This window comes from Globicephala melas, chromosome 10 (assembly GCF_963455315.2).
Source record: "Globicephala melas chromosome 10, mGloMel1.2, whole genome shotgun sequence".
NCBI classification, from domain to species: Eukaryota; Metazoa; Chordata; class Mammalia; order Artiodactyla; family Delphinidae; genus Globicephala; species Globicephala melas.
The window spans coordinates 7,387,322-7,411,271 of NC_083323.1; the positions used below are offsets into that span (position 1 = coordinate 7,387,322).

Genomic DNA, 23,950 nt, shown 5'->3' on the forward strand with positions numbered 1-23,950 from the left:
CCACACCCCCTGCAGTGGGAGCACGGAGTCTTAACCACTGGACTGCCGGGGAAGTCCATAAACTTGTCTTTTTTTTATATATATAAATTTATTTATTTTTGGCTGCGTGGGGTCTTTGTTGCTGTGTGCAAGCTCTCTCTAGTTTTGGCGAGCAGGGGCTATTCTTCATTGCGGTGCACGGCCTTCTCACTGCAGTGTCTTCTCTTGTTGCGAAGCACGGGCTCTAGGCACGTGGGCTTCAGTAGTTGTGGCATGTGGGCTCAGCAGTTGCGGCTCCCGGGCTCCACAGTGCAGGCTCAGTAGTTGTGGCACACAGGCTTAGCTGCTCCGCGGCACATGGGAACTCCCTGGACCAGGGCTCGAACCCGTGTCCCCTGCATTGGCAGGTGGATTCTTAACCACTGTGCCACCAGGGAAGCCCCGTAACCTTGTCTTAATTGTGATGGTCTCATGGCTGTAGACAAAATTTGGCAAAAGGAAAAAAGGAAAACCTCTAGAATCCCACCACCAGCCCCTTTTCCACGTTGCCACTGAGGGTTCCCTGTTTGCGGACACTTTTCATGAGCAGTTCCCTGTATTTCTACCAGCTGTGCAGCACTTTTATTTGTTCTAACTGCTTGGGGCCTGATACTTGTCCTTCCTGAGTAAACTGTGAGGTTAGGGAGCAGAAATTACTTCTAGTTGACAGACGAGGAAACTGAGGCACAGCGTGGTTAGGTGACTTGGCCTTGAAGTGGGGAGGAGAGAAAAGACAGCCCCACAATTCTCATCTCAAAATATTTAATTTCGTTTGAAAAGGATACATTCCCCGCTTCCCTCCCGCCACATCACTCCGGCCCACCGGCAGCGGCACACTCGCACGCACACACGCACATAAGGCCAGTGGGCTACGCTCTGCCTCTGCCCTCACCGGCTGGGAAGAAGGGTTTGCGCCTTGCCTCCTTCCCCAGCAAAGGTAAAGGAGAGAGAGGCCTGCTGGAATGCCAGCTCTCAGGGGAGGACGCAGAGCCCCACACACTCTGTCACGTCACATGCACTTAGAAAAATAAAACCAAGTGGTGTTCTGGCATCCCCAACACTGTAAGACAGCAATATCCACCTGGAAGTCATCTTTGCCATTTTCTAGAAAAATTTATTGCACTTAATTAACAGATGTTAAAGGAGCTCTGGGGTGGGGCTTTGCCATGAAAAACAGGGGCTTTCAGCCCTTTGCTCCCAGGGCCCTGGATGGAGAGCTACACAGCATGAAGGGGCCCTTTTCTGCCAGCCCCCATGCCTGCCACCCCACCTCAAGCAGGAGCTGCCTGCCAGGGCCACAGCAGGTCCCCTCACCAGGGTGATGCTTACCGAGTCAAGGTTCACTACTACGTGCCTTCCGCAACCTCAGGACCCAGGCAGGCAAACCCTTTCCTTTGGCCAAGGGTAAGAATTACCCAGGTCCTCCACAAGGCTGCTGGCCATTGTGAAAGCTCTCTCTCTCTCTCTGAATATATATATTTCTCTATCTAGATATACATTTATTATATGCATATTCTTGCAAGATTCTAGCTCATTCATTCATGATTTGTCTGTTCTGAGGTTGCAATGAGGCTGAAGACAGGGTGTGTAAGTAGGGATGGCGCTTCCCAGCCCACTGCAAGCCCATAGAAAGCCATTGACATTGGCGTCTCTAGTCTCCAGTGCTTTTTAGAGGATGTCAAAGATCTGAGCATAGGTGCCTCAGTCTTTGGCTGTCAGCCTCAAGACAGACAGGGTCCAGCGGGGAGTCAAGGAGACTCCCAACTCCACAATGGAAACTGAGTAGGCACCACCCTCTCCTCCTGCAAGGGCTTGATCCTTAAGCCTGGGAAGAAGACATGCTTACCTGAGCACCCTTTTCCCCAAAATGTCAACCTCCACGGATATCTCCTTCCTGTCCCTGCCAGGCTCCTGGCTCAAAGGGGCTCTTCTAAAAGAAGCCAGCACCACACTCTTCCCAAGTAAGGAGAGAACCAGACACCCACTGGCTGGCGGCGGGGGGGTGTAAAAGGGGAGGGCACTGGCCAGGCAGAAGGTGGGACAAAGAGAAGAGACATCAGGTCATCATCTCACCCGCTGGGGTCGGAAAGTGGACGCCACCCGGAGACTAAATGTCCATCCCTTAGGGAAAAAAACTGAAAAAAACACAAACCATACACTTCTGGCCAAAGAAAATGAAGAGCTTTTAAGCTGGTGGCTCTTCTACCAGTAACAAAAATGAGAAGTGCCCTCTTGGTGGGTGGCCGGACCAGAGGGAGTGTGCCTGGGCGGGACACTGACATGCCGGATGCAACTGCCCTGTCGTGGTTACAATAGAGTGAAAAGTGTGAACACGGTTTTCATAGAACCACAAAGTAAAAGTCAGGGGCCTGCAGGGAGGGCGCTGACATTCCTTGGCCTCAGGGACCCTTGTCAAGTCCCCTGGAGAGACGGGTGTGCAGGTCCCTGGAGGGCCGTGGCGTTCCCCTGGGGTGTGGTCCACGGCCAGTGGATGGCTTCCCCTGCTCTTAACATCTGTTATGAAAAGTCTTTAGGGGTCAAGGCCCAGGACTCCAAGCCACCACTTTAAATAAAGCCAGGGGTGAATGTGACAAAGTGTGCCCATTACCTCTGACCCCTCCTTCCCACAGGCTGCCTGCCCTGAGCAAATAAATACACCCATCTCTGGGTGCCCCAGCTGACCGCAGCGAGCAGACGCTTCCACGGATCTCCGTAATTAATCTCTCGGGCAGAGCCAAAGGACGAGTCCAGCTGGACACAAGAGAAAGGAGCAGCTGGGAGGCGGGCCCCTCCGCACCACACCACAGCCAGGCTTGCATGGGTGGCTGTCTCCTGGGACCCAGATCGAGGGGACCCTAGCCTATGTAAATGTTCCAAGAGCCTGCTGTTCCAAAAGAGCTGTGCTGCGACCAGGTGACCAGGTGTCCTGCCTGGTGACGCCCTCCAGGCCGCTCGCACGGGGTGGATCCTGAAGCCAGAACTGGGAAGCCCTCTTCTGCTTTTCAGGGACAGTGGACTCGGGCCTGGCCCACACGGGAAAGCAGAGCAAGAAAGAGCGGGAGCTTCTCGAGAAACATGCCCCAGCTCCCCACCTACAGCGTGAGGGGCTGTGGAGACCGGTTTTCTGAACACCATGCAGAAGGTGCATCCCAGCTCCAGGAAGTTAAGCTTCCTAGACGAGGAGACTTTTTCTTTTAAATCCAAGATCTGAGCTTGGTCACTGGATGAAAAGAAACAGCAGGCCCAGAGGCCCAGTCTGGTGGGACAAATTTGACTCAGGCAGCCTCCACAAGTGACCTGCAGAAGAGGAGATATGCACGGCGACCAAGGCTCAGAGACCACCACCCTGGGAGTCTCTCCCCAACCAACAGCGGATGGAACGCAGAGGGAACCCCTCACCAGGGCCTCCTCCTTCCAGGCCTCGGAGCCACAGAGAAAAGGGGTGAGGGAGCCAGGAATGGTTGGGTGCACTTCTGTTGCAGGCCCAGACGCAAAGCCTGTCCCAGGCTGTGCAGACACCCAGCCGCTGCGGCCTGGCACCCACGTGGACACTACAGAGGAGCTGGCATGTCTTTTTACCTTTGAGGAAGATGGGAACGGATGTTTTTCTCTAAGACTTTCTCGGGAGGACAACAGACCCTCCCTGCCTGGAAATGCGCCCTGCTACCTGAGAAGATGTAAGGGCGACAGCCATCATGACTCATTCTGCAGAGACAGGCCAGGACGGCCCAGGCTGGAGAAGCAGGGAGAGTCAGGGAAGCCTGGGTACCCTGGAAAAGAAGAGCCCATGCTCCAGAGGTCCCCTTCCGGTCCAACTGAGACAGCCAAGAACAGAGACTAAGGCTGAGTCACCACCTCATAGATTCTCTCGCAACCCGCCAGGGAGGAGGCTGGCCCCCAGGGAAGTTGCCGTGCTGGCCATGTGATAATGAAGCTTGAACGTGAAGGCTCCTGGGGCAGGTGCACCGCCATGCGCCCACGACGAGTCATAAGTCTCCACGCAGGGGTGGGTTTCAGGGGTCCCAGGCAGAGGTCTGAGGTGAGGCAGCGTGCCCGGGTGGGGGCACGGGTTACAAGGGCCCGTACTTGGTCTCGTACTTGGACACGATGGTCTTGCACTTGCCCACCTCCTTGCGCAGCTCCGCCACCTCCGTCCGCAGGGCTGTGTTCTCCTTCTCCAGGAAGGCCGCCCGGATGGTGATCTGGTTCTCCTTCAGGCGCCGGGCGTCCCGAGACCGCTTGGCCGCCACGTTGTTCTTCTTGCGTCTCGTCCAGTACTTTTCGTCCTGTCAGGAAGGGTCCTCTGTGGGTCTCTCCTCTTTCCCATGAGGAAACCCAACCTTCCCCTCCTGCCAGCACTGCACACACCCGATTCCTCTTATAACCCACGTGGTCCAGCCAGAATGAGAGCTGGGACCCCGGGGAAGGAGCTGCATGTGCCCCGGGACACTGAGGGGCCCCGCCCTTTCCCAGGGAGGCGGGATGAGAATGCAAGCCTTTGGTGGGATCTGTGGTGGAAGGAAGGGCGCTCCACCTACTGGTGGCCTGCTCTGTGCTGCTCCAACATAAAGCACTGCCTATACTCTTGCCTCACTTAGGCACTCTGGCTGTGGCTAAGGGTGGGCACTCTGAGTCCAGTCCCCTGAGTTCACATCTTGGTTCTGCCACTTTCTAGCAGTGGAACCGTGCGAGTTCCTTAACCTCTCAATATCTCGTGCCCCTCATCTTTACAACAGGGGATAATTACAGTAATGACCTCACAGAGTTGCTTGAGGATAAAATGAGTTAATATGTACGAGGCGCTTGGCCTACAGTGAGGTTTACCGTATTTATTGTTGTTATTATTAAAGCCTCAGAAACATCTCAAGAGGCAGGTATGGTTATTCCTACTTTACAGATGGGGAACCTGAGGTCTGCCTGACTCCAAAGCTTACAAGAAAAGTCCTTCTTACGAGTTTTTCATCAGAGGGAAGGGAAAAACTGCAGAATCCTCCTCCCTCCCCCCCCCCCAGTTGCTACAAAAGCACCAGCTTGAAGGCTGCTTGCTAGTCCCTGGGATGGCAATACACAACCATCCTCTGTCCTTCAAAGTGAGGGCTTGTTCAACCCCAGTTTCTGTGGCCTAGTGAGCTCTTGCCCGAAGGCTGGGTTGAAGCCAGGGAAGTGAGAGCATCAGCACAGCTGGCTGCCAGAAAGGAAAGAGAGAAGCTGCAGGGAGTCACGCTGGGGCCAAATGCCACCCAACTCCCTTTCTTTCTCTCAGTTGCTGCAGGATGTGGCTCTAAGCTCTGAACTCATGCCTTTCTAAATGTGTCCACAGGAGGGAGGGTGCTCTAGATGAAATCGAATGTGAAGAAGCACAGCCCCTTGGCTTCTGAACCAACACTGTACCTTCACTACAGTGGATACACCAGGTTACCTTCTGCTCATCGGGGACAAAGACCTTCTTGGCCTTTTTGATCATGGGCTGGGGCTTCAGGTCCTCCTCTGCAAACTTGTGCTTCCGAGGGTTGAACAGCTCCCCGCCCGGCACACTGGAGAGGACCAGGTCGGCAGGGTCGGGATTGAAGTTCACATCCACCTCCACGCAGTTGGGGTCGATAGGACTGGGTGTCTCCCTCTCCTTTTCCAGGGAGGATTCTGAAAGACACAGAGGCAGGTGGTCCTGAAACAGTCTAGACTCACTGGACAGCCAAGACTCACGTCACACACCCAGACACCTGCTTGAATCTCAAGGTTCCACAAGCCATTGCCGCTTGGAGGGAAGAAAAACTACCACAGCACCAGCCCCCAAGCCAGATTGGCATATGTGATTCAATTCAACAACACAAACATGGAAAGAATTCTTCCCTTTAGGAACAAAATGCTCAAAAGGAAACAGAGGCCCTCGAAAAAGACGAAATTTTCCGATTGTTTTTTTCCCCCCAGAAATGTTAAGCAAAACATTAAATCATCATACCCCCTTAACTTCCTGTGGTTTCAAGTTCTCAAGTAATGAGAAACAGCTGAATCTCACCAGGAACTGTGATGGGTTAGGGACACAGACTGAATAACGAAATGGCTTCCATTTCTGAATCCCCTGAGACAAATCAGTGGCTGTGCTCATTTAGTCTTATAACAACTCTGAAAGGGAGATGGGTGTTAACCTTATTTTACAGATGAGGAAACTAAGGCTCAAAGCAATGACATGGTTTTCCCAGGATCACATGGATGGTAAATGACTGAACTAAAATTTAAGTCTGGGTCTGGCTGACTCTGAATCCTCGTTCTTCACTGCCCTACCCGGCTGTGGCTTTATAGTGGACATTGGATTTAAGGAACTTTCAGAATTCAAAGGTTATGTGTTAGGGAGAATCCCCTGGCGGTCCAGTGGTTGGGACTCCACGCTTCCGCTGCATGGGGCGCGGGTTCAATCCCTGGATGGGGAACTAAGATCCCACAAGCTGTGCGGAGCAGCCAAAACAAACAAACAAACAAACACACAAAAAAACCTGTTCAAAGGTTATGTGTTATTAGAGGTAATTTATTTAAAAAAATCTACGCCTTTGGCCTACTTGTTCAATGCTACTGATAGGAGTACACAAAATAATTATTCAGTCCACAGATACTTATTGAACACCTACTATATGCCAGGAACTGTCATGCCAAAGACAAAGCAGTGAACAAAACAAGTAAAAGTCCTTGCCTTCATGGAATGTTATTCTAGTGGGGAAGGCCAACATTACACAAGATAAATTACAAGTATCTATATAAAACTGTTAGATGCCATGTGGATATTTGAGAGAAGAACATTTCAGAGAGTGAACACCAGGTGCATGGTCTGTGCACAGGCAAGCACTGGGATAGTCAAGGAAGAGCAAAGGAGACCATTGTGGCTGCAGTGGGTGAATGAGAGGCAGGAGTAACCGGAAAGGCCCAGAACAGAAAACATGGGGCCTTTAATCCCTATAAAGCAGTGGTTCTCAATAGGGGACGATTTTGTTCTGCAGGGGATATGTGACCATGTTAGGATGGGGGGTATGTTCTACTGGCATCTAGTGGGTAGAAGCCAAGGATGCTGATAAACATCCCACAGTGCACAGGACAGTCCCTCCCCAACCCCAACAAAAAAATTATCTGGTCCAAGTGTCAACAGGGCCACTGATTTTGACTTTCACCCTGAGTTGAAAGAAGTCATTGGAGGGTTCTGAGCAGAGGTGTGACATGATCAGACTTAGGTTTTAACTGGATCATGCATATAAACTAACTGTATCCTATCAAAGGGGTTAATTACAGACAAGAATGAGTGTCAGAGGAGTGAATGACCAGGGACCAATGTGGTAACTATAGGAATAAACAACAAACAGTCAAGGCACCCAAGGCTGGCAACTAGACCTCCCCTGTCCTGCTGGTGGAAGTATACATGGCTACAGCCATTTTGTACACTATTTGGCAACACCTACAAATGCTGATTGGGTAAATGTCTGATGACCCAGCTGCTCTATTCCTTTCCCGACAGAAATGCATACAGGTATTTATCAAAGACTCACACGCAAATGTTCAAGGCAGTGCTATGTACAATCCCAAACTAGAAACATCTCGTGTGCCCATCAGCTGAAGAGTGGATAAACTGTGGTGTAGTCATACAATACAACAATGGAATACCATTCACCAATGAAAATGAACAAAGTTCTGCTACAGGCAACAACATGGATGATTTTCACAAACGGAGCTGAGGAAAGAAGCTAGGCACAAAAGAATACGTACTACTTATGTCTTTTCTACAGAAGGAACTGAAAAATGAACTCTTTCATTTCTACCATGTGTACAACTCTTACTTCATCTGTATCGTGGCTTTTCTCTCTGTCACAGGAATTTTCCATAAGTATGTTCTGTAAATCTATTTTGTTAGTTACTGATGCCCACATGATTTATATGTTACTGTAAGGCTAGTTATAGGATGCTATAAATGTGAGAGTATAAATGTAATTGACTTATGATTGTTTAAAAAAAGAAGGGAGGGCTTCCCTGGTGGCACAGTGGTTGAGAGTCCGCCTGCCGATGCAGGGGACACGGGTTCGTGCCCAGGTCCGGGAAGATCCCACATGCCGTGGAGTGGCTGGGCCCGTAAGCCATGGCCGCTGAGCCTGCGCGTCCGGAGCCTGTGCTCCACAACGGGAGAGGCCACAGCAGTGAGAGGCCCACGTACCACAAAAAAAAATAAAAAAATAAAAATAAAAAAAGAAGGGAACATAATATACAGTTCCATTTACAGAACATTCGACTATAAGCAAAATGAATCTTTGGTGATGGAAATAAGGATAGAGACTACCTCTGGGGAGTAAGGACCAAGAGGGGTCCCAAGGCACTTTGGGGATCCCAACAGTGTTCTCTATCCTGATCTGGGTGGTAGTTACACAGGTGGGTTCACTCTGTGAAGATTAACTGAGTGGTATACTTATGATACTGGCATTTCTGGATGCCGTACTTCATTAAGAAGATTTACTTAAAAACAAAATCAAAGGCAAATGCCACCTAGGTGGTCTAAGGTGTAAGAAGAGGGCTCATTTCCAGTTCTGTCCCCTACCCACACATGGAACCGGCCTTGCAGGACAACCTGACCAGCACAAAAATGAGCTGCCTTCAGGGACCTCCCTGGTGGCGCAGTGGTTAAGAATCCACCTGCCAATGCAGGAGACACGGGTTCGATCCCTGGTCTGGGAAGATCGCACATACCGCGAAGCACCTAAGCCCTTATGCCACAACTACTGAGCCTGTGCTCGGGAGCCCGCAAGCCACAACTACTGCACCTACGTGCTTCAACTACTGAAGCCTGAGCACCTAGAGCCCGTGCTCCGCAACAAGAGAACAAGAGAAGCCCCTGCTTGCTGCAACTAGAGAAAGCCCACGTACAAAGACCCAATGCAGCCAAAAATTAAAAAAATAAAATTAAATAAATAAAATTTTTAAAAAAAGCGCTGCCTTCAAACAAAAATTTGGCTAGAATCAGCTGAAGCCTCTCAAGCTGAACAGTTTACAGGAAAGAAATGAGGGGCAGAGGAACATGTTAAAAGGCAGTACAGAGATATAGTCAGAAAAATCTAGCATGGGCAATACTTTACAGGACAAACAATTCAGCTTCTTCAACAAATAAATTGCAAAGAAATAAAAAGGAGAGGGGACCCCATAGATTACAAGAGATTTAAGAAACATAACTAACTGAAACATGTGGGTCTTGTTTGGCTCCTGATTCAAAGGAACTGTAAAGCAATAACACTTACGAGACAACTTTTTGGAAATTTGAATGCTGATGGATGTATTGTCAATTTCAGATGTTAAATTGGTATTTTTGCTCTGTTTTTTAAAAGAGCCCTTATAGTTTATATATATATTGAAATATTTACCGATGAAATGATACAATACCTAGGATCTGAATGAAAATAATCAGGTTAAGGGAATGGAAGAAGTTATAGAAAACAAGATAGATTACAAGTTAATTATTATAGAAGCTGAGTGATGGTTACTGGAGGTTCATTATAGCAGCCCTTTACTTTTGTATTTGAACATTTTTCCAAAATAAAAAGAAAAAAAAAATTGAGCGTCACAATTCCTTGGGTGCAGGTTCCCTGGGTTCCACACCAGTTCCTGGGGTCTTTCCTGGGAGACATCTGCCTATACGCCTCGAACTGAGCCTGCAGGAAGCTTTGCAGAGCCCCTGAAACAGGGGCCATGCCTCCTCTGGTGGGTTCGTGACCCAGGGGCATGAAAACCAACCAACTGATCTCCAGAGGTAAAACAGAAAAAGGACACGAGGATGCGGGAGGAATCCCAAAGACGGTATCTGTCCTGGCAGCAGAAATGCCTTCTTCATGCCAGTGCCTGAGCAGAACCTGGCTAAGCAGCCAAACATCCTGGGTTCAATGCTGCCTCCACTTCCTACCGGCTGTGTTACCTTGAGCAAGTTACCTAACTTCTCAGTCTCCTCACCTATAAAATGAGGATAACAGTATCAGTCTCACAAGGGGGTTTTTGTGAAGATTATGTTAATGCCTGGCCCAGAGTAAGTGCTAAATATTATAAATGTTAGCTGTTGTTGTTGTTATTATTAGTGTCGCCTGAGCTTCTTAATCATCTGTGGCGAGGTGCGTGTGGGGGTAAAGAGCAGCACCGAAGATGCAGAAGGGATTTCTAGCCTGTGAAGCCTCTGGCTGGGAGGGGTCGCTCCACCGGGCTAACCAGCTGCGGCAAACAACCAACAGAAAGGCTCCGGCTGCTGCCGAGGGGACTGCTGTTTTCATGTCCAGCCTTGGGGGGCTGTCCTGAAGGGTGAGGAGCACAGGGTTTCTGCTCCCTGTAGGCCCACTGGGACCTCCCCTGAGAGGAGGGGCTCACTAGGTGCGTGGACACAAGCAGCCCTCAGCGGGAAGCAGACTTCCTTGGATGCGGCAGGTGGCCCTGCCCGAAGGCCCATCACCAACCTGTGCTAGACACGGTTTCCGAGGGCTGAAAGACAGCAGTGGAGGAGGATGGTGGGGATGCCGTGGAGGAGCTGGCCGACTCCTTCCCTTCTAGCTCAGCCACAGGCAGCAGCAGGTTCTGGGCCAGGTGGGTGGGGCTGGCAGGGATGCCATTCTCCAGCAGGAACTCATCCAGGTCCATGTACTCCAGGTGGAAAGACTCGCCATCATATGGGATGGTCTTGTCCCAGATGGGTGGCATGAGGGAGGCAGAGACGGCCATGGTGCTGGCTGCTGCAGCCTCGTCTTCCTCCAGCTTTTCCTTCCCCTTTTCCTTATCTGCAGACACAAAATCTGTGATGAGACATCACTCAAGAGGGTTACTCAATCCCAGGAGGCGAGCAGTGAGCCTCACAGGGTGGACCCACCTCTCTCGGAGTCCTGATCCATCCATGAATGTCAAGAGCCCATTCTATTCTCCAGTTATAACCTGGTGCTTGAACCAGGAGCAATGGTCTCCTTTAGAGATGGCAGCAGACCCTCATCCGTGCCTGGGTTTCCTAGGATGCTCTCCATAAGCTCTGAGGCCTGATGTATCCCCAGGGTTAATTCAGAATGGGCTGTGGGATTACCATCTGCCGGAGAGAGGCTACAGGGAGGAAACGGAGTTTCTGACCCTTCCTGATAGCTTAGGAAAGGGCTGATTCCTCAGGCCAAGAACTTTTGTGTTCTCCTGTCCTGTCCCCTCCAGCTGCGCTTCTCCACAGCAACCCAGCCCGGGGCTTGAATCCCAGCTCTGCCACCCACTGCAGTGATGTGTGACTTTAGCCATGTTACTCAACCTCTCCCAGCCTCAGTGTCCTCCACTGTATATAAGGAAAAAGCTGCCTCTTTGGTGAAGATGAGAGGTAACATTTGAAAGTGTCTTGTAGAGCTCCTGGCACATAGCAGGCATTCATTATTACCGGAAGCTTGTTCAGGGCAGGGATTGTGTCTGATTCATTTCTAGATCTCGGGGACCAATACAGGAGCAGGCAGACAGTGAGCCATAGGAAGCTGTGTATAATGAATGAAGAAGGCTGGGTTTGTAAACAGACTCCCTTCAGGTTTCTCAAAAGGAGAGGGCCTGGAGCTGTCTTTTCAGGACCTTTTTCAGAGCAACCATTTCAAGAGACTTCTATCCCTGAATAAGCAGAGAAGACTTAAGGCAGGTTTTCTGGGAGGGAAGAGAGGGGTGGAGCTGTAGAAGAAAGCCTGCTCCCATTCAAAGCAAAACTGATCAATCAGTGGGGACGGGATCCCACCTAATTGTTTCAGCCCAAAAGTTATACACGTGGATTGGATATCCAAGAAAGGGTAAATTAAGAAAAAAAGACAAAAGAAAAATGTGACAAGGTTGGAAGGAAATCAATGTGACAGGGAGGCTAATCAGAGAAGTGGGAGATAAAATCATGACAAGTTCATAATAGGTTTTCAAATTGAGGGAGACAACTTTGAATTCTGGATTCTGAAATGAAAAAGAGAAATCAAATATGATTATGTTGGAAATGAACCAGTCATGCACGGACTCCTAGACCACAGACAGCCAAAAAGCAGCCTGTTGGTCCAATAAAAATGGACACACCCAGTGAGTTAAGAAGGTGGAGGTTTTGACAAACAGAATTTGGTCACGGCTTCTAATACAAATTAACTCGAATCCTTGCAACTGCCTTCTGTACCAGGCTTTCGTTTAAAACCAAATGGGAAGTGAGACAGCCAAGCTTTGGTGGGCTGGGTGGGCCAGATGGCCTCCCTGGTCTCCTTCCTTGGGATACTGACTCTACATTCTGTTCAGAAATGACTGAGATCCATGTTGGGCGGGGTCATGGGGATCAAAGGAGGCAGGAGAAGGGAGGAGACAGAAAAACAGCCCTACTAAAAGGACGAGTAACACTGAGTTCCAGGTTTTGTCTGGCCTAAGCAATTAAGCATACTTTTAATCAGTGTTTTTATAAGATGGAGTTTTAATTGTAAGAGATGATAAAGGCCCCTCACTCAGGTCAGAGGGATTGACATCATCAGCGGTTGCCAGTGATACTGTAAAGAGCATGTAAGGGCTAGTTCCGTGACCTTGAGGAAACATCCTCACCTCTCTGAGTGTCAGCTTTCTCCATCTGAGAAGTGGGGTAATCCCCTACTGGATGGCTGTGGAAGACTAAACAGAGATTATGCTGAAGTGCTCTGTGAGCATTCTGCAAAGGTAAGGTAGAACTATTGTGATGGATGGTTATTATTCGGTAATCTGACAGAACCTGACAGATGTGGACACCTGTCCTGAGGCAGCTTAACTCAGCCCCAGATTTGGAACAAAGCATTGCCTTAAAAACAAACAAAAGGGTCTGTGCATATGAGGTCCTGAAGCAGGAGAAGAGAGCCTGGCCTCACCTGATGTGTGGAAGCTATTGGTAACCCAACCCATAGGGATGGGAGCCTGAGAACACACCCAGGAAAGGAAGATAAATGGCATTTTAAAAAATAAAATTAATCCCCCCAGACAGGTAATTCACAAAAGGCTCATTCCTTCCCAAATCCCTGAACTACACCAGTGGTTCTACGAAATTAAAATCTCTCAGATTGAAATCCTCCCTCAGTGCACCTAAAACTCCACTGTAGGTGGCACTCCTGCTGCTCCCTGAACCTCATGTGCCCAGGCCAAAAAACAAGGCCAAACCTGCTTTCCACATAAGGCCCAGGGACCCTTGTGGCCTAGGAAACAAGACAAAACCCAGCCCTGCCACTGTGGCCCCAAAGACTAGGGTCAGCCCCAAACAACCAGGTGAAGGGCCTCAGTGGCCTCGTTCTAACCCTCATCCCTCTACCTGTCTCATCCCAACCTCCCCCTCAGAAGGCGCCTCCCATTCCTTCTCCTGACACCCCTCCCCCACCTCAGCAGCAGCCCTGAAACTCATTTCCAGAAAATCTCCAGTGAGTACCTAGTACCTGGGGATACTCACACGCAGGGATGAAGACAGGTCCTCCTCTCAGGAGGGGGGACGGCCATATACGAAGACAATTCGCTATCAGGGCATCTCAAACTTTAGTGGACTTTGGAATCACGGAGGTGGGGTGGGGCTCTCCTTAAAATGCAGATTCCTGTCCCAGGAGCCGCAGAGTCGGTGGGTAAAGGGTGGGGCCCAGAAATCGGCATTTTAAACAAGCACCCCAAGTGATTCTGATACAGGCGTCCCCAGAGAAGGCGCCCTGGAGCCTCGTTTAAGGGGCTGCTGCGACCCCCATCAGCCTCCTCAGTAAACCTTACACGTCGCGCGCGCTCCCGGCCGCCCCAATGAACCTCCTCACTGCGACCCCTACTCTACCATCTCCCTCCTGACCCTTCCCCGCCAACCCCCATCTGACCCAACCTCTCTCAACTCATCCCCGACCTTCTCTTCCCACCCCCTTTGCCTCGCCCTCCGGGCCCCTCATCATCCCTGGCCCCATCCCCCTCCGCTGGACCACTTCACCCCGACCTCCGACCTCCGAGGCCCCGCCCTCACAAGGCCCCGCCCCTGCAGAAACCCCGCCCCCAGGCGCGCGCGGACCCCCTCCCCTCACCTAGGCGCGCCTCGCGCGGGGGGTTCTCCATCAGCTTCTTCAGGACCAGAGGGAAGGAGCCCGGCAGGCCCCTTTCCCCGGCTGCGCGCCCCGGCCCCGGGCCCGGCCCCGCCTGCGGCTCTACAGGCGGCTTCTTTCCGCCGCCCGCGTCGGACATCGTGCCCCGCGCTCTGCTCGCGCGCCTCGCCTCCCCCGCCCGCCCCCCGAGATGGGACGGAGCCGTGCGACCCGCCGCAGCTGCCGACACGGGCAGCTATTGCGCAGGCGCCCAGCGGCACCCCCGCCTCCCTCCATCCCTACCCCGCCTGCGGACAGGCTCTGTCATATTAATTATTCATAAGGCCAGGCCAACTTCCCCGGATGGCAGCCTTAGATTGGCCCGCCCTGCGAGAGGGGCAGGCTCAGCCTTCCGGGCCGTAATTGGTTAGGCCGCCCGGGTAAACGAGACACGTGCGGGGCCAGGTGAGGAGCAGGGCCGAAGGCCCCGCCCCCTCCGCCTCTCTGTCACCTGATTGGTGCCTGCTGGAGTCTTGGTCGTAGGCCCTTTTCGGCGACAGCCCCTTCCCTTCTACCAGCGGTTTCACCTTCGCCTCCTTCTTCGTAACCCCTGCCCTTCTTTCGGAACACTGTAACCGGTCTCCCTTCCCTCGCATCCCAATCTCACCACCTTCTGGACGCGCTGAAGGGAGGCGGGGCTGAGAGCAGCCATGCCAGCGGGGGGAGCCTATCAGAGAGCCCCCCCCCGCGCGGGTCACGTGGAGATGCAGCCGAGTCCAGTCGCGTGGGGAGGGGGAAGAAGGAAGGCGCGGAACAGCCAATGGAGGGCGGGGGCGGGGCCCGGGGCGGTGCACGAGGCGCAGCACGTGCGGGGCTGCGGCGGGGCGGGGCGCAGCGGGCGTTTCTATTCCGGGGCCTCTGCCCAGGGTCGTGGGACAGGGACGCAGAGGCCAGTCCTCACCCTACCTCCCCCGCGATCTAGAGGTTGGCTGAGGGCAGGGCCGGGGACAGCGACATGTTCCCGTAGGGACGGCCGGAGCAGGCTTGGCCGCCGCTGAAGGGGGTGTCAGGTTCCTCACTGATCCCGGGTTTCTGGTGCAGGCGTGGCGGCCAGATAAACACTAGCGTGGAGGGAGCATTCTTGAGGCCGCGGGTGGAGAGAGAGAGCCCGGCCCTGAGCCAGAGCCAGAGTCCACGCTTCCGTCCTCGCACTTACTAGTTTGTGACCTTGGGAAAGTCCAGTTGCTTCACTTGAGCCTGTTTCTTCGTCCATAAAATTTAGGGGTTGGGCTAGATAATCTCTAAAAGCCCTAAACAGCTCTGAAATTCTGTTCCTCTCTAGGACCTTCCCTTCTTTTTCCTAGGGAAAAAAATAAAAAAAATTCCTTTACACAGGGTACCGGTTACACATTTTTTGGGACAACTACCTCTTCTCAAAATATTTACAAATACTCCCTGGGAGTTCCTCAGGAAACGCCTAAAAATACAAAACGTGAGGGGGTACACAAGTGTGGAGGCCTTATAGGAAGCTGCTCCTAAGTGGCGCCCAGAACTTTGTACCTCTTTACAGCACAGATTATACCCTGCCTTGAACCCAAACAAAACTAGACTCTCCCTCCCTGAGAGGGCAGGGACTTCGGCTTATTTGTCCTGTATCGGCCAGTGACTCCCGCCTTCCACGAACGAGGCTGGGGAATGGCAGGGCCTGGTCCCTGGTTCATAGGGTAGGTGCATGACCGCAACACCCAGCTAGATGAAAGTTGTCAGGCTGATGCAATCAGAACTGGGAGTTGAGGAGGAAGAAGAGGCTGGGCCTCTGAGCAAGCCTGGAAATCAAGAGGTTTGAAGAAAATCTGGGTGGTGGTTGAGGTCAGGGGATGGAGCTTGACTCCAAAATTCAAGTTCTTATGGCCACACTAATTAGACTTCAGTCGCTTTCTGACTCTGATACCTGCAGCCAATTGCTTCATCTCTCCAGGCCACCTTTCCTTATATGTCAGACGGCGATAGGGCAGGATTGACCTTGTGAGGCTTCCTAAGCCAGTTCGTATAAAATGTACAATTGCAACCCTGCCACAAACAGTAGTTTTCATAGCTTTACTACCACTGATGGGTACAAATCCACTGCTTGGTGTATCCGTTATCCTAGAGGCAGGTATGGTGCCCATGTCGCTGTTTAGTGAAAGTGCTAAATTGTGTACAGAACATTTGTTGTGTTGCAGAGTTGTTGTTAGTGGTATTCTGTATGTGGCTAAACTAATATATGTTTAGGATAAACTGACCTAGAGGTTTTGTTTTATTGTTTTTTTTTTTTGCGGTACGCGGGCCTCTCACTGTTGTGACCTCTCCCGTTGCGGAGCACAGGCTCCGGACGCGCAGGCTCAGCGGCCATGGCTCACGGGACCAGCTGCTCCACGGCATGTGGGATCTTCCTGGACCGGAGCACGAACCCGTGTCCCCTGCATCGGCAGGCGGACTCTCAACCACTGCGCCACCAGGGAAGCCCTGACCTAGAGGTTTTTAGAAACAAAATTCAAAGGACGGTCCGAGGAAATTGATTAAAACAATGTATGAAGTTTTAAAAAAAATGGCTAGTTTGGCCGCAGAGCAGCTTGCTGGATTAGAGTTAAATGTATATTTTCATGGCTAATGTGACATTATTGAAGAGAAAAAATTTCTCAAGATATTAGAGGAGGATTTGTAGTAACATAACAGTGGAAGGTTATAACATTCGTTTTATGACAAAGGTGGTATGTAGTAAGAGGGAGTAAAGATTTAGATTTTTTTTTTAAGGCTGCAGTTGTCCAAAAGGGATAATGCCTACTCTGCTTATCACCCATCCTGGAGCAACTGATTAAACAGGCGAGTGGCACTGGTGAGAAGCTCAGTAAGCAGCTTAGGGCCTTAAAACTTAGTTTTGATTTGGTCCTCTGTTCATGTACCAACACTCCCCAAAGAGGGATTTTTTTCCCCTGGACAACCGCAGGGTAAATGGTGTGTCACAAACACCACGGCAGGAACATTATAAACATGTTCTCTCTCGTGCTTACTTGCAAGCTGGGAGGTGAGCTACACTGCCAACTGGCAGCACTCAACAGCACCATCCTGGAGGCGGGAGCCATTATGTTCTTGTCTTCATTCTCCGGCTGATCCGAGAAGAGCCACAGCATCCTGTCTCTACCTCTGCCTCCTATCGTAAAGTGGGAATAACAGCGCAGCCTTGCCCCTTCTCTTAGTGGAGGAATAAATGTCGTGAGAAGTAATTGGCTAATTTCCATAGTGTTTGTGAGCCCAACAAAGAAAGAAACTCTATAAAAAGAACATGTTATTACATGGTTAAGACTTCAAAGCTATGAAGTGATACCTTAGTATTTTATAGTAATAGGGTTTCAATGCAGCAACTTCTTGAGGGAAATGTGGTTCTGGGGCAGCAGTGACTTTGTGGGGTAGGGACGCAGACCTGGGTAGAGTCTCTCCACAGCACTGTCCAGCCACTTGTCCTTGAGCTAGGGACTTCTGCTGCCTAAGTCTCAGTTACTTTTCTCTTGGAAACGGAAATGGCTCTGCTTACCTCATAGAGTGGTTATGAGGATTACGTGTGGGAAGCCTGAACAGCATATGGCGTGGAGTGTGTGGGCCTCCACCCTTCCCCTTCATTCAGGTTGTGTCGGGTGAGGAGTACGATTATTTTGGGTGAGGGGACAAGGCTGTGAGTGGGTTCTTCAGTCTAAGCTACTGCAGAGAAAGGATGTGAAACATCCATTTTCCAGAGCTGGACTGGCTTTCAATTCTACTCTTTAGAGTTCCAGAAACTTGCTAACCAACCCAAGTTAAAAATTTAATTCGGTTGAGCATATGCAGAACAGGTGCCTTTCATTAAGCCGCTATACCAACTTGGATTATTTAAATTTGAAGTTCAGAGGAACTAAAACTCCAGCATGGGAGCCTTTGACCAGATACCGCATAATGATCTCTTTGGCCACATAGTCAGCACCTAACAGGACAGTACGACTCCGTCTTCTGACTTACTGCACAATGTGACATGATGTAAGAGCAGGACGGTGAGAAGGCTTCCATTGAGCTCTAACAAAGCCCAGTGATCTGGGTGCTTTGCGATACCAAATGCAGGAGAGCACAGAGCTTTGTTCAGGGTAGTAACTCAGTAAGTATTTGTCGGCTCGCTCTGTTGTGGGTGCTGGTAGGAGGGTTAACAAAACCTTTCAGAGCCAAGTCATATACATCTGGAACGTTATTAACGTGAAATAACAGTCATTGTGTTTGATTCACAATCAAACCTGGAATAACAAACATGAACCGTTTTTATGGCAAGTCTCCCGCCACTGGCCTTGCCCACAACTGCCGCCTTTCGAGCCCACATACCTCGTGGCTGCATGGTTCTGGGCTGTGGTTTGTACCTCGGTCTCAGTGTGTCCTAGGGGAGAAGTGGCAGGTGAAGGCCCTTCGCTAACTCTTGCCCATCTCTTCAATACTCTCAAGAGTACCAGTTTCCTGTTCGGCTTGCATTTTGTCCGCTGCCCAGGTTTGGACTGTAGAAGGGAATGCCCCAAGAGCCATTTCCAGAGAGCAGCCCTCACCTCCAGGCTCTGCCACGTCTCAACAGCCACTTCCTGACAGCCAAGGGCTCTCCAGTGGAGGCTGTGTTGGTGCAGTGGTAGGGTGTGGGCTCTGGAGCTGGAACATCTAGGTCTGATTCCTGCTTTGACTACTTCCTGTGTGACCTTGGGCAAGTTACTTAACCTCTGAGCCTGAGAAGTAAAGGAGTCAATTCAGGCGCACTGCTGAGACTAGCACTTGGAGCATAGCAAGTGCTCACCTGAGGTTGTCACTTACCACAATTTCATGTTGGGTTGTCCTCGAAACACCCTGTCCCTCCTAAGCTACCACTTCCCCAATAATAGTGTGTGTGTGCGTGTGTGTGTGTGTGTGTGTGTGTGTGAGGCGGACCTTGCAGGCAGGGAGGTGATGGCCTCACTCTTCTTTATGACCTTCTAGGCCCTGCAGGCTCTCCCCATTGCGGGTCTCTCCAACCTCACCTCTTCCTTCCTTCCCACTTAATAAAACACCTCCTGCAGCCACAGTGGCCTTTCATTCCTCAGACACATGTATCTTTCTTGCCCCAGGACAGGGCCTTTGCAGGTGCTGTTCCCTCAGCCTGAAAGTTCTTGATGTACCTGGCTCTTTGTCACCCTCCAGGCTTTGGCTCAAATGTCACCCCCTCAGAGAGGCTGGCCCTGACCTCCCTGATTGCTGACTCTCTGTCTCCCCGCTGGAATGCAAACAGCAGGCGAACAGGGGCAGTGTTTGTCTCACTTGCCCCTGTGCCACAAGTGTAGCAAGGACTCAACGTGATGAATGTTTGGATGACTCGAGAGGTACTGCCCTGAGACCTGGTTCCAGAGACCCCAGGGAATCCCGTGGGTAGGGGGGAGCCTGGAAGCCAGCCAAGCTGGGTTGGAGCCCCTCGACAACTGTGTGGCCTTCCCATCGCTGAGTATTAGCCTCCTCATCTGTACGATGGATCATCACAACTCCCTTGCAAAGCCATTTCACAGATGGAGATGCAAAAGCACTGAGCACGGTTCCCAGGACACACCTGGGAACCAGGGGCCTTTAGAACCAGGATTCATTCCTTTAGCAACCTTGCCTTGGGACAGGCCCGTTAAGATGTAAAAGCCATCTGGACTGCTGGACACTGCTGTCAGTCTCTGGCACTCGGTGAGAATGAGTTTCTCACGTTTCCCTGATCGGTGATGGGGATGGGATGGGGTGGGGGGACAGGTAGAGAAGAAGGATGAGTCCCTGACGCTGGGGTGAAGAAAAGGCAGGCCTGCATGCTGGCCCCGAGGGTAGCCAGTTCCTCTGAGCGTGTTTCCTTGCCATTTAGGAGGTGGTAACGAGGGTTAGAACTAACACATCCAGTACAAAGAAGGTCCCTTCCCGCACTTCTTCCCTGGAAGCAAACTTCATGATTTCTCGGGTTTGCTCTGGTTCCCCAAGACTGGGAGTGGAGGCGACCACATGGACCTTACTGATGCCAAGCCCAGGACAGCCCAGGCTGCACTGAGTCCACTCTCTCGCCTGTTCACCTCAATTCCCCAAGAGGAGGCTACCCAGACCCCTGCCTCTGCCCCAGCGAGTCCCACTGAGATCTGGCCTGTTATCATTCAGCCCTTTCTCTGGCCAGCTCAGCTGGCCTGTCCTGTTTGGTGCGGGGCTGTTGGCACCATGCCCCCAGGAGCCTCAGCACGTGTGTCCAAGGAGACAGCCCTGAGTATGCTCCCACAAACTTGCAACGTCCCCTTCTTTCAAGGAGAATATCCATGGAAAGGAGGGTGGAAATGAGGGAGTGAAGGTCGGATTGCAAATGTGATGTCCGTGGAAGGAGCATAATGCCAGGCCCAGCTGCCATTTGCCTTTCACAGAGAAAACAGTGGGGCACTTCACAGTTTGCAAATGCTCTCACACGGGACAGCTCACTTAATCCTGGCCACAAGCCTGTGAAGCAAGCATTCTTCTCACAGACTGGGGATGGAGAGAGGCAGATCAAGGATACCGTGCTGGGTGGCCCACAGCGATTCTGGTTAGGAGCTCCTGACACGGGGAACCTGCCTGCTCAGCTGAAAGTGATGGCCTTATTCAACCTCTGGTATGCTTTCACGCTACATGGTTCCCTGAAAAGGAGGCCCGAGTGACCAAAGTTGGCAGAAAGATGAGGGGTGGCCTCTGAACACAGCCAAGGAATGAGGGAAGGATAGGGTGTAAAGAGCTAACAGTGTGGTTTAGAGAAGCAGGGTCTTTCCAGAATCTGGAGAAGGAAGTGTGAGAGCAAGCAGCCTGGAACAGAATGGCCTCTTGGAAGAGGATCCTTGGGAGAAAAGGCAGGTGCGGAAACAGGAAGAACCGTCCTTAGGGGTCAGGGCCCAGAGGCAGAGGGGAAACTGAGTCAGAGCTCGGGACACAGACCCACTCTCTGGCTGGATGTAGATTTCTCTGCCTACAAGAAAGTTGGTTGAACGGGTGGCTCAGAGTGAGGGGCCACCGGGTGGTGGCTGTAGCCTGAGGCCGAGGAGTCTCGAGCCTGGTCAGCACTGTTGGAGGAAGTCTGCTTACCCAGGAAAGGGGGGAGCCTACACAGGCTGGGGTGGGAGGCCCAGGGCAGCAAAGGTGAGAGGCCCCGAGGTCGGGGCTCAGGGAGCGTCCTTGATTTAGAAAATGGAGAGGCTGCAGGGAGAGCAGAGTCTCGTGAGCGCACGTTCTCACCCTCCGCACGGCTCCCCTCTGATGTCCCCTCCCGCTGGACCCAAGGTGTGCTCTGCATGTGACCCCCGTGTGAGCTGAAGCACAGTCACCGGGCTGGGGAGAGTGGGGACTTTGTAAAGAGGTCTCCGTCCCCCACCCCGGAGAAACCTGCGCCGCTCACACCACAGCACTGGGCGAGAAATCCTGAGGGGCAACCCGGGGGTCCGAAGCCAGAGTGAGGGATGCACGCGGGGGAGAAGCCCTTGAACGACATGGGTTTGAACCGCGCGGGTCCACTTACACGTGGATTTTTTCACTAACTACGTACAGTACTATGTGATCTGTGGTTGGTTGAATCCAAGGATGTGGAAACATGTACCCACGGGGTGACTATAAAGTTATACGCAGATTTTCAGCTGTGAGGGGGGTTGAACCCCTGACCCCCATGTTGTTCAAGGGTCAACTATGCTTGCTACATGCCCACTGGAAATCCTAGTTGTGATGGTGTGTGTACTCTCTTCACCAAGGTATAGTGCCTTCAGCTGGATACTTTTATTTTTATGAAAGATTTGGAGAGTCTGGGAGCTTTGGAAAGTGGCGAATGCAGGTTAGGGGCAGTAGTAAGAGTGAGGTCTTTGTGGGTTTCACTGATCCCCTTGACTCTTCGACCCTCGTCCCCTTATTTCATCCACCCATTGGCATCTGTCAGTCTGTCCGGGTCTCATGCTTCTGACTCTCAGTGAGACACCACGTAGAGAAGTGATAGGAGGTGGCCTGAGACTCTGGTCCATCCCCCGTGGACCAACCCAGCTGTACCAAACCAGCTGTCCTCTGTGAGGTCGCCAGTTCTCAGCAGAGCTCTCCCTGAGACCCTGGGCGAGTCCCCTCCGTGCTGGGCCCTGACTTTGCCGTCCACGGTGCGCAGTGGGGACTTTGCAGCTGTCGCGGGGCTCTGGGGACCAGCTGGGAGCCGGGGACCAGCAGCTGCTGCTGCTCTTCATAGACCTTGTTATTCAGGTCCGAGGAGCAGCGCCCTGAGTTGCCCCCCAGACCCCTTCCCTGCCCAGCCGGGAGCTGACCGTGCAGACCCGCCGGCAGCCCAGCTGCTCCCTGTGCCCGCACTGGGCCACCTGGGCCACCCTACCGTCCCTGGGTGCCCGGACCAAGAAGGGAGCCCTATTCCTCCAGCTTTTGGAAGGACTTCCAGCCTCACCTACCCACATGGGGTGTTCAGAGATGGCAAGAAAAAGTCAGCTGTGGTTCATCGGCCAGGCTGAGTTGAGAGTTTCGAGGTGATGGGCTTCTCCTGGTGAGCAGCTGGGGTCCTGAGTGCCAGGAGGGCACAGACTGCCCACAGGTGAGGCCTGAGGGGGGCCTGGAGCTAGATGAGAGAGCCCACGGGGAACCCTGCCCCGAGCTCTAGGAGCCGCCTTCTTCCCTCGGGCTGTGTCTCCATGAACGGAGCCTGCCGCTCTCCTTTCCTGAGCCTGGCTCCCCGAGGTGTGTCAGGGCAGGGGCTGTGGTGTGTGTCCTCGGCCTCCGGTTTGGGAGTGGCCTAAGGGTTCCGTGGAAGGAAGTCCTGTGGGGACAGCCAGGGCTGACTGGTGATGAGATGTGTCAGGTGCCAGCACGCAGGTGAGGGAGAGGCCTGAGAAAGGTCCCTTGAGGGGACACCTGGGACTCCTGTCAGACTCTGGCAGCCGAGGGCAGCTGGGCTCCTTTAAAGGCGCCTGTGCAGTTTGAGCAATGAGGACCTGACATCTTCGAACAGAAGCGATTTGGAGAAATATTTGGCAAGAGGGGGCCCCCTGAGCAGGCTGGCGCCCAAAGTTCGCATGGCCCTGGGCCTCTCGGGCAGGACTCGGGAGACACCTGGTGCTGGCTGCCCGCTCTGCCCCTCGGTCCACACCCTCCTCCGCCGGCTCCCTCGCCCCGTGTTTGCCTGTGGTATCCTAGGAACCGGGGCTTCCAGCCTGTGGTCCTGTTACATAACAGCTTCCATCCCATCCACGGGTTCAGCCCTCCAGCGAGCGGAAGCCGAAGCAGACGCCCAGAGGAAAGCCTCTTCTCCAGACACGGGAGGCTGCCCGAATCTCCAGTCTCTGCCAGCCCCCTGCCACCCCAACATGCAGAGGGAGGAAACTTAACAAGCAGTCAGCATCCAGTGCGTACTCTCAGCAGGGCCCTCTGGTCCTGTCCTTGTCCCGCGTGAGCACGGCACCTGTCAGTGGCCACACGCTGGCCACGGCTTCCCAAAGCTAGCAGGCCCTGGGGGCAGTCCCTGAGTGACGGTGCCACTCCCTACCGTGTCCCTCTCTGCACCCCAGCCCTTCCTCGCCCAGGAAGAGGCTAAGGGCAGACCGCTGCTGGGAACCCTCCCTTGCCTGGAGATGCCTATCTGGCCAATGTGCCTACGGCGGCCTCCACCCCTTGGGCACCTGGGCAGCCAGCCATCACAGACCACGTCCTCTCCTACCTGTCCTCTTCTCTGGCCAAGGCAGAGAGTGCTCCAGCAGGGACTTGAGGACCTCAGGCATGTCCATGGCGGGGGCCACTCCAATCCTGTCGCAGCTCGACATGGCCCGGCAGGGGGTGCTTGCTGGGGGAGTTTAGAAGCAGCTGGAGAGGCAGGAGCTGGCCGGGGA

The 23,950-nt window shown here is 52.5% G+C and overlaps 1 protein-coding gene across 4 annotated transcripts; it reads right to left on the minus strand.

Annotated features, from left to right (window-relative positions):
- Positions 1 to 763: 763 nt before the first annotated feature.
- On the minus strand, positions 764 to 23,950 carry TEF (TEF transcription factor, PAR bZIP family member). Of its 4 annotated transcripts, none has more exons than XM_030855834.2 (4): positions 23,782 to 23,950; positions 10,476 to 10,793; positions 5,438 to 5,658; positions 764 to 4,304 (listed from the first exon to the last, which is right to left on the minus strand). In XM_030855834.2, the coding sequence occupies exons 1-4, from the start codon at positions 23,882 to 23,884 to the stop codon at positions 4,089 to 4,091; spliced, it is 858 nt and encodes a 285-aa protein (XP_030711694.1). In that variant the 5' UTR covers positions 23,885 to 23,950; the 3' UTR covers positions 764 to 4,088. The 4 variants fall into 4 exon arrangements, with proteins under 4 accessions (XP_030711694.1, XP_030711682.2, XP_030711693.1 ...); XM_030855822.2 differs by lacking the exon at positions 23,782 to 23,950 and adding an exon at positions 14,557 to 14,767; XM_030855833.3 differs by lacking the exon at positions 23,782 to 23,950 and adding an exon at positions 14,049 to 14,320.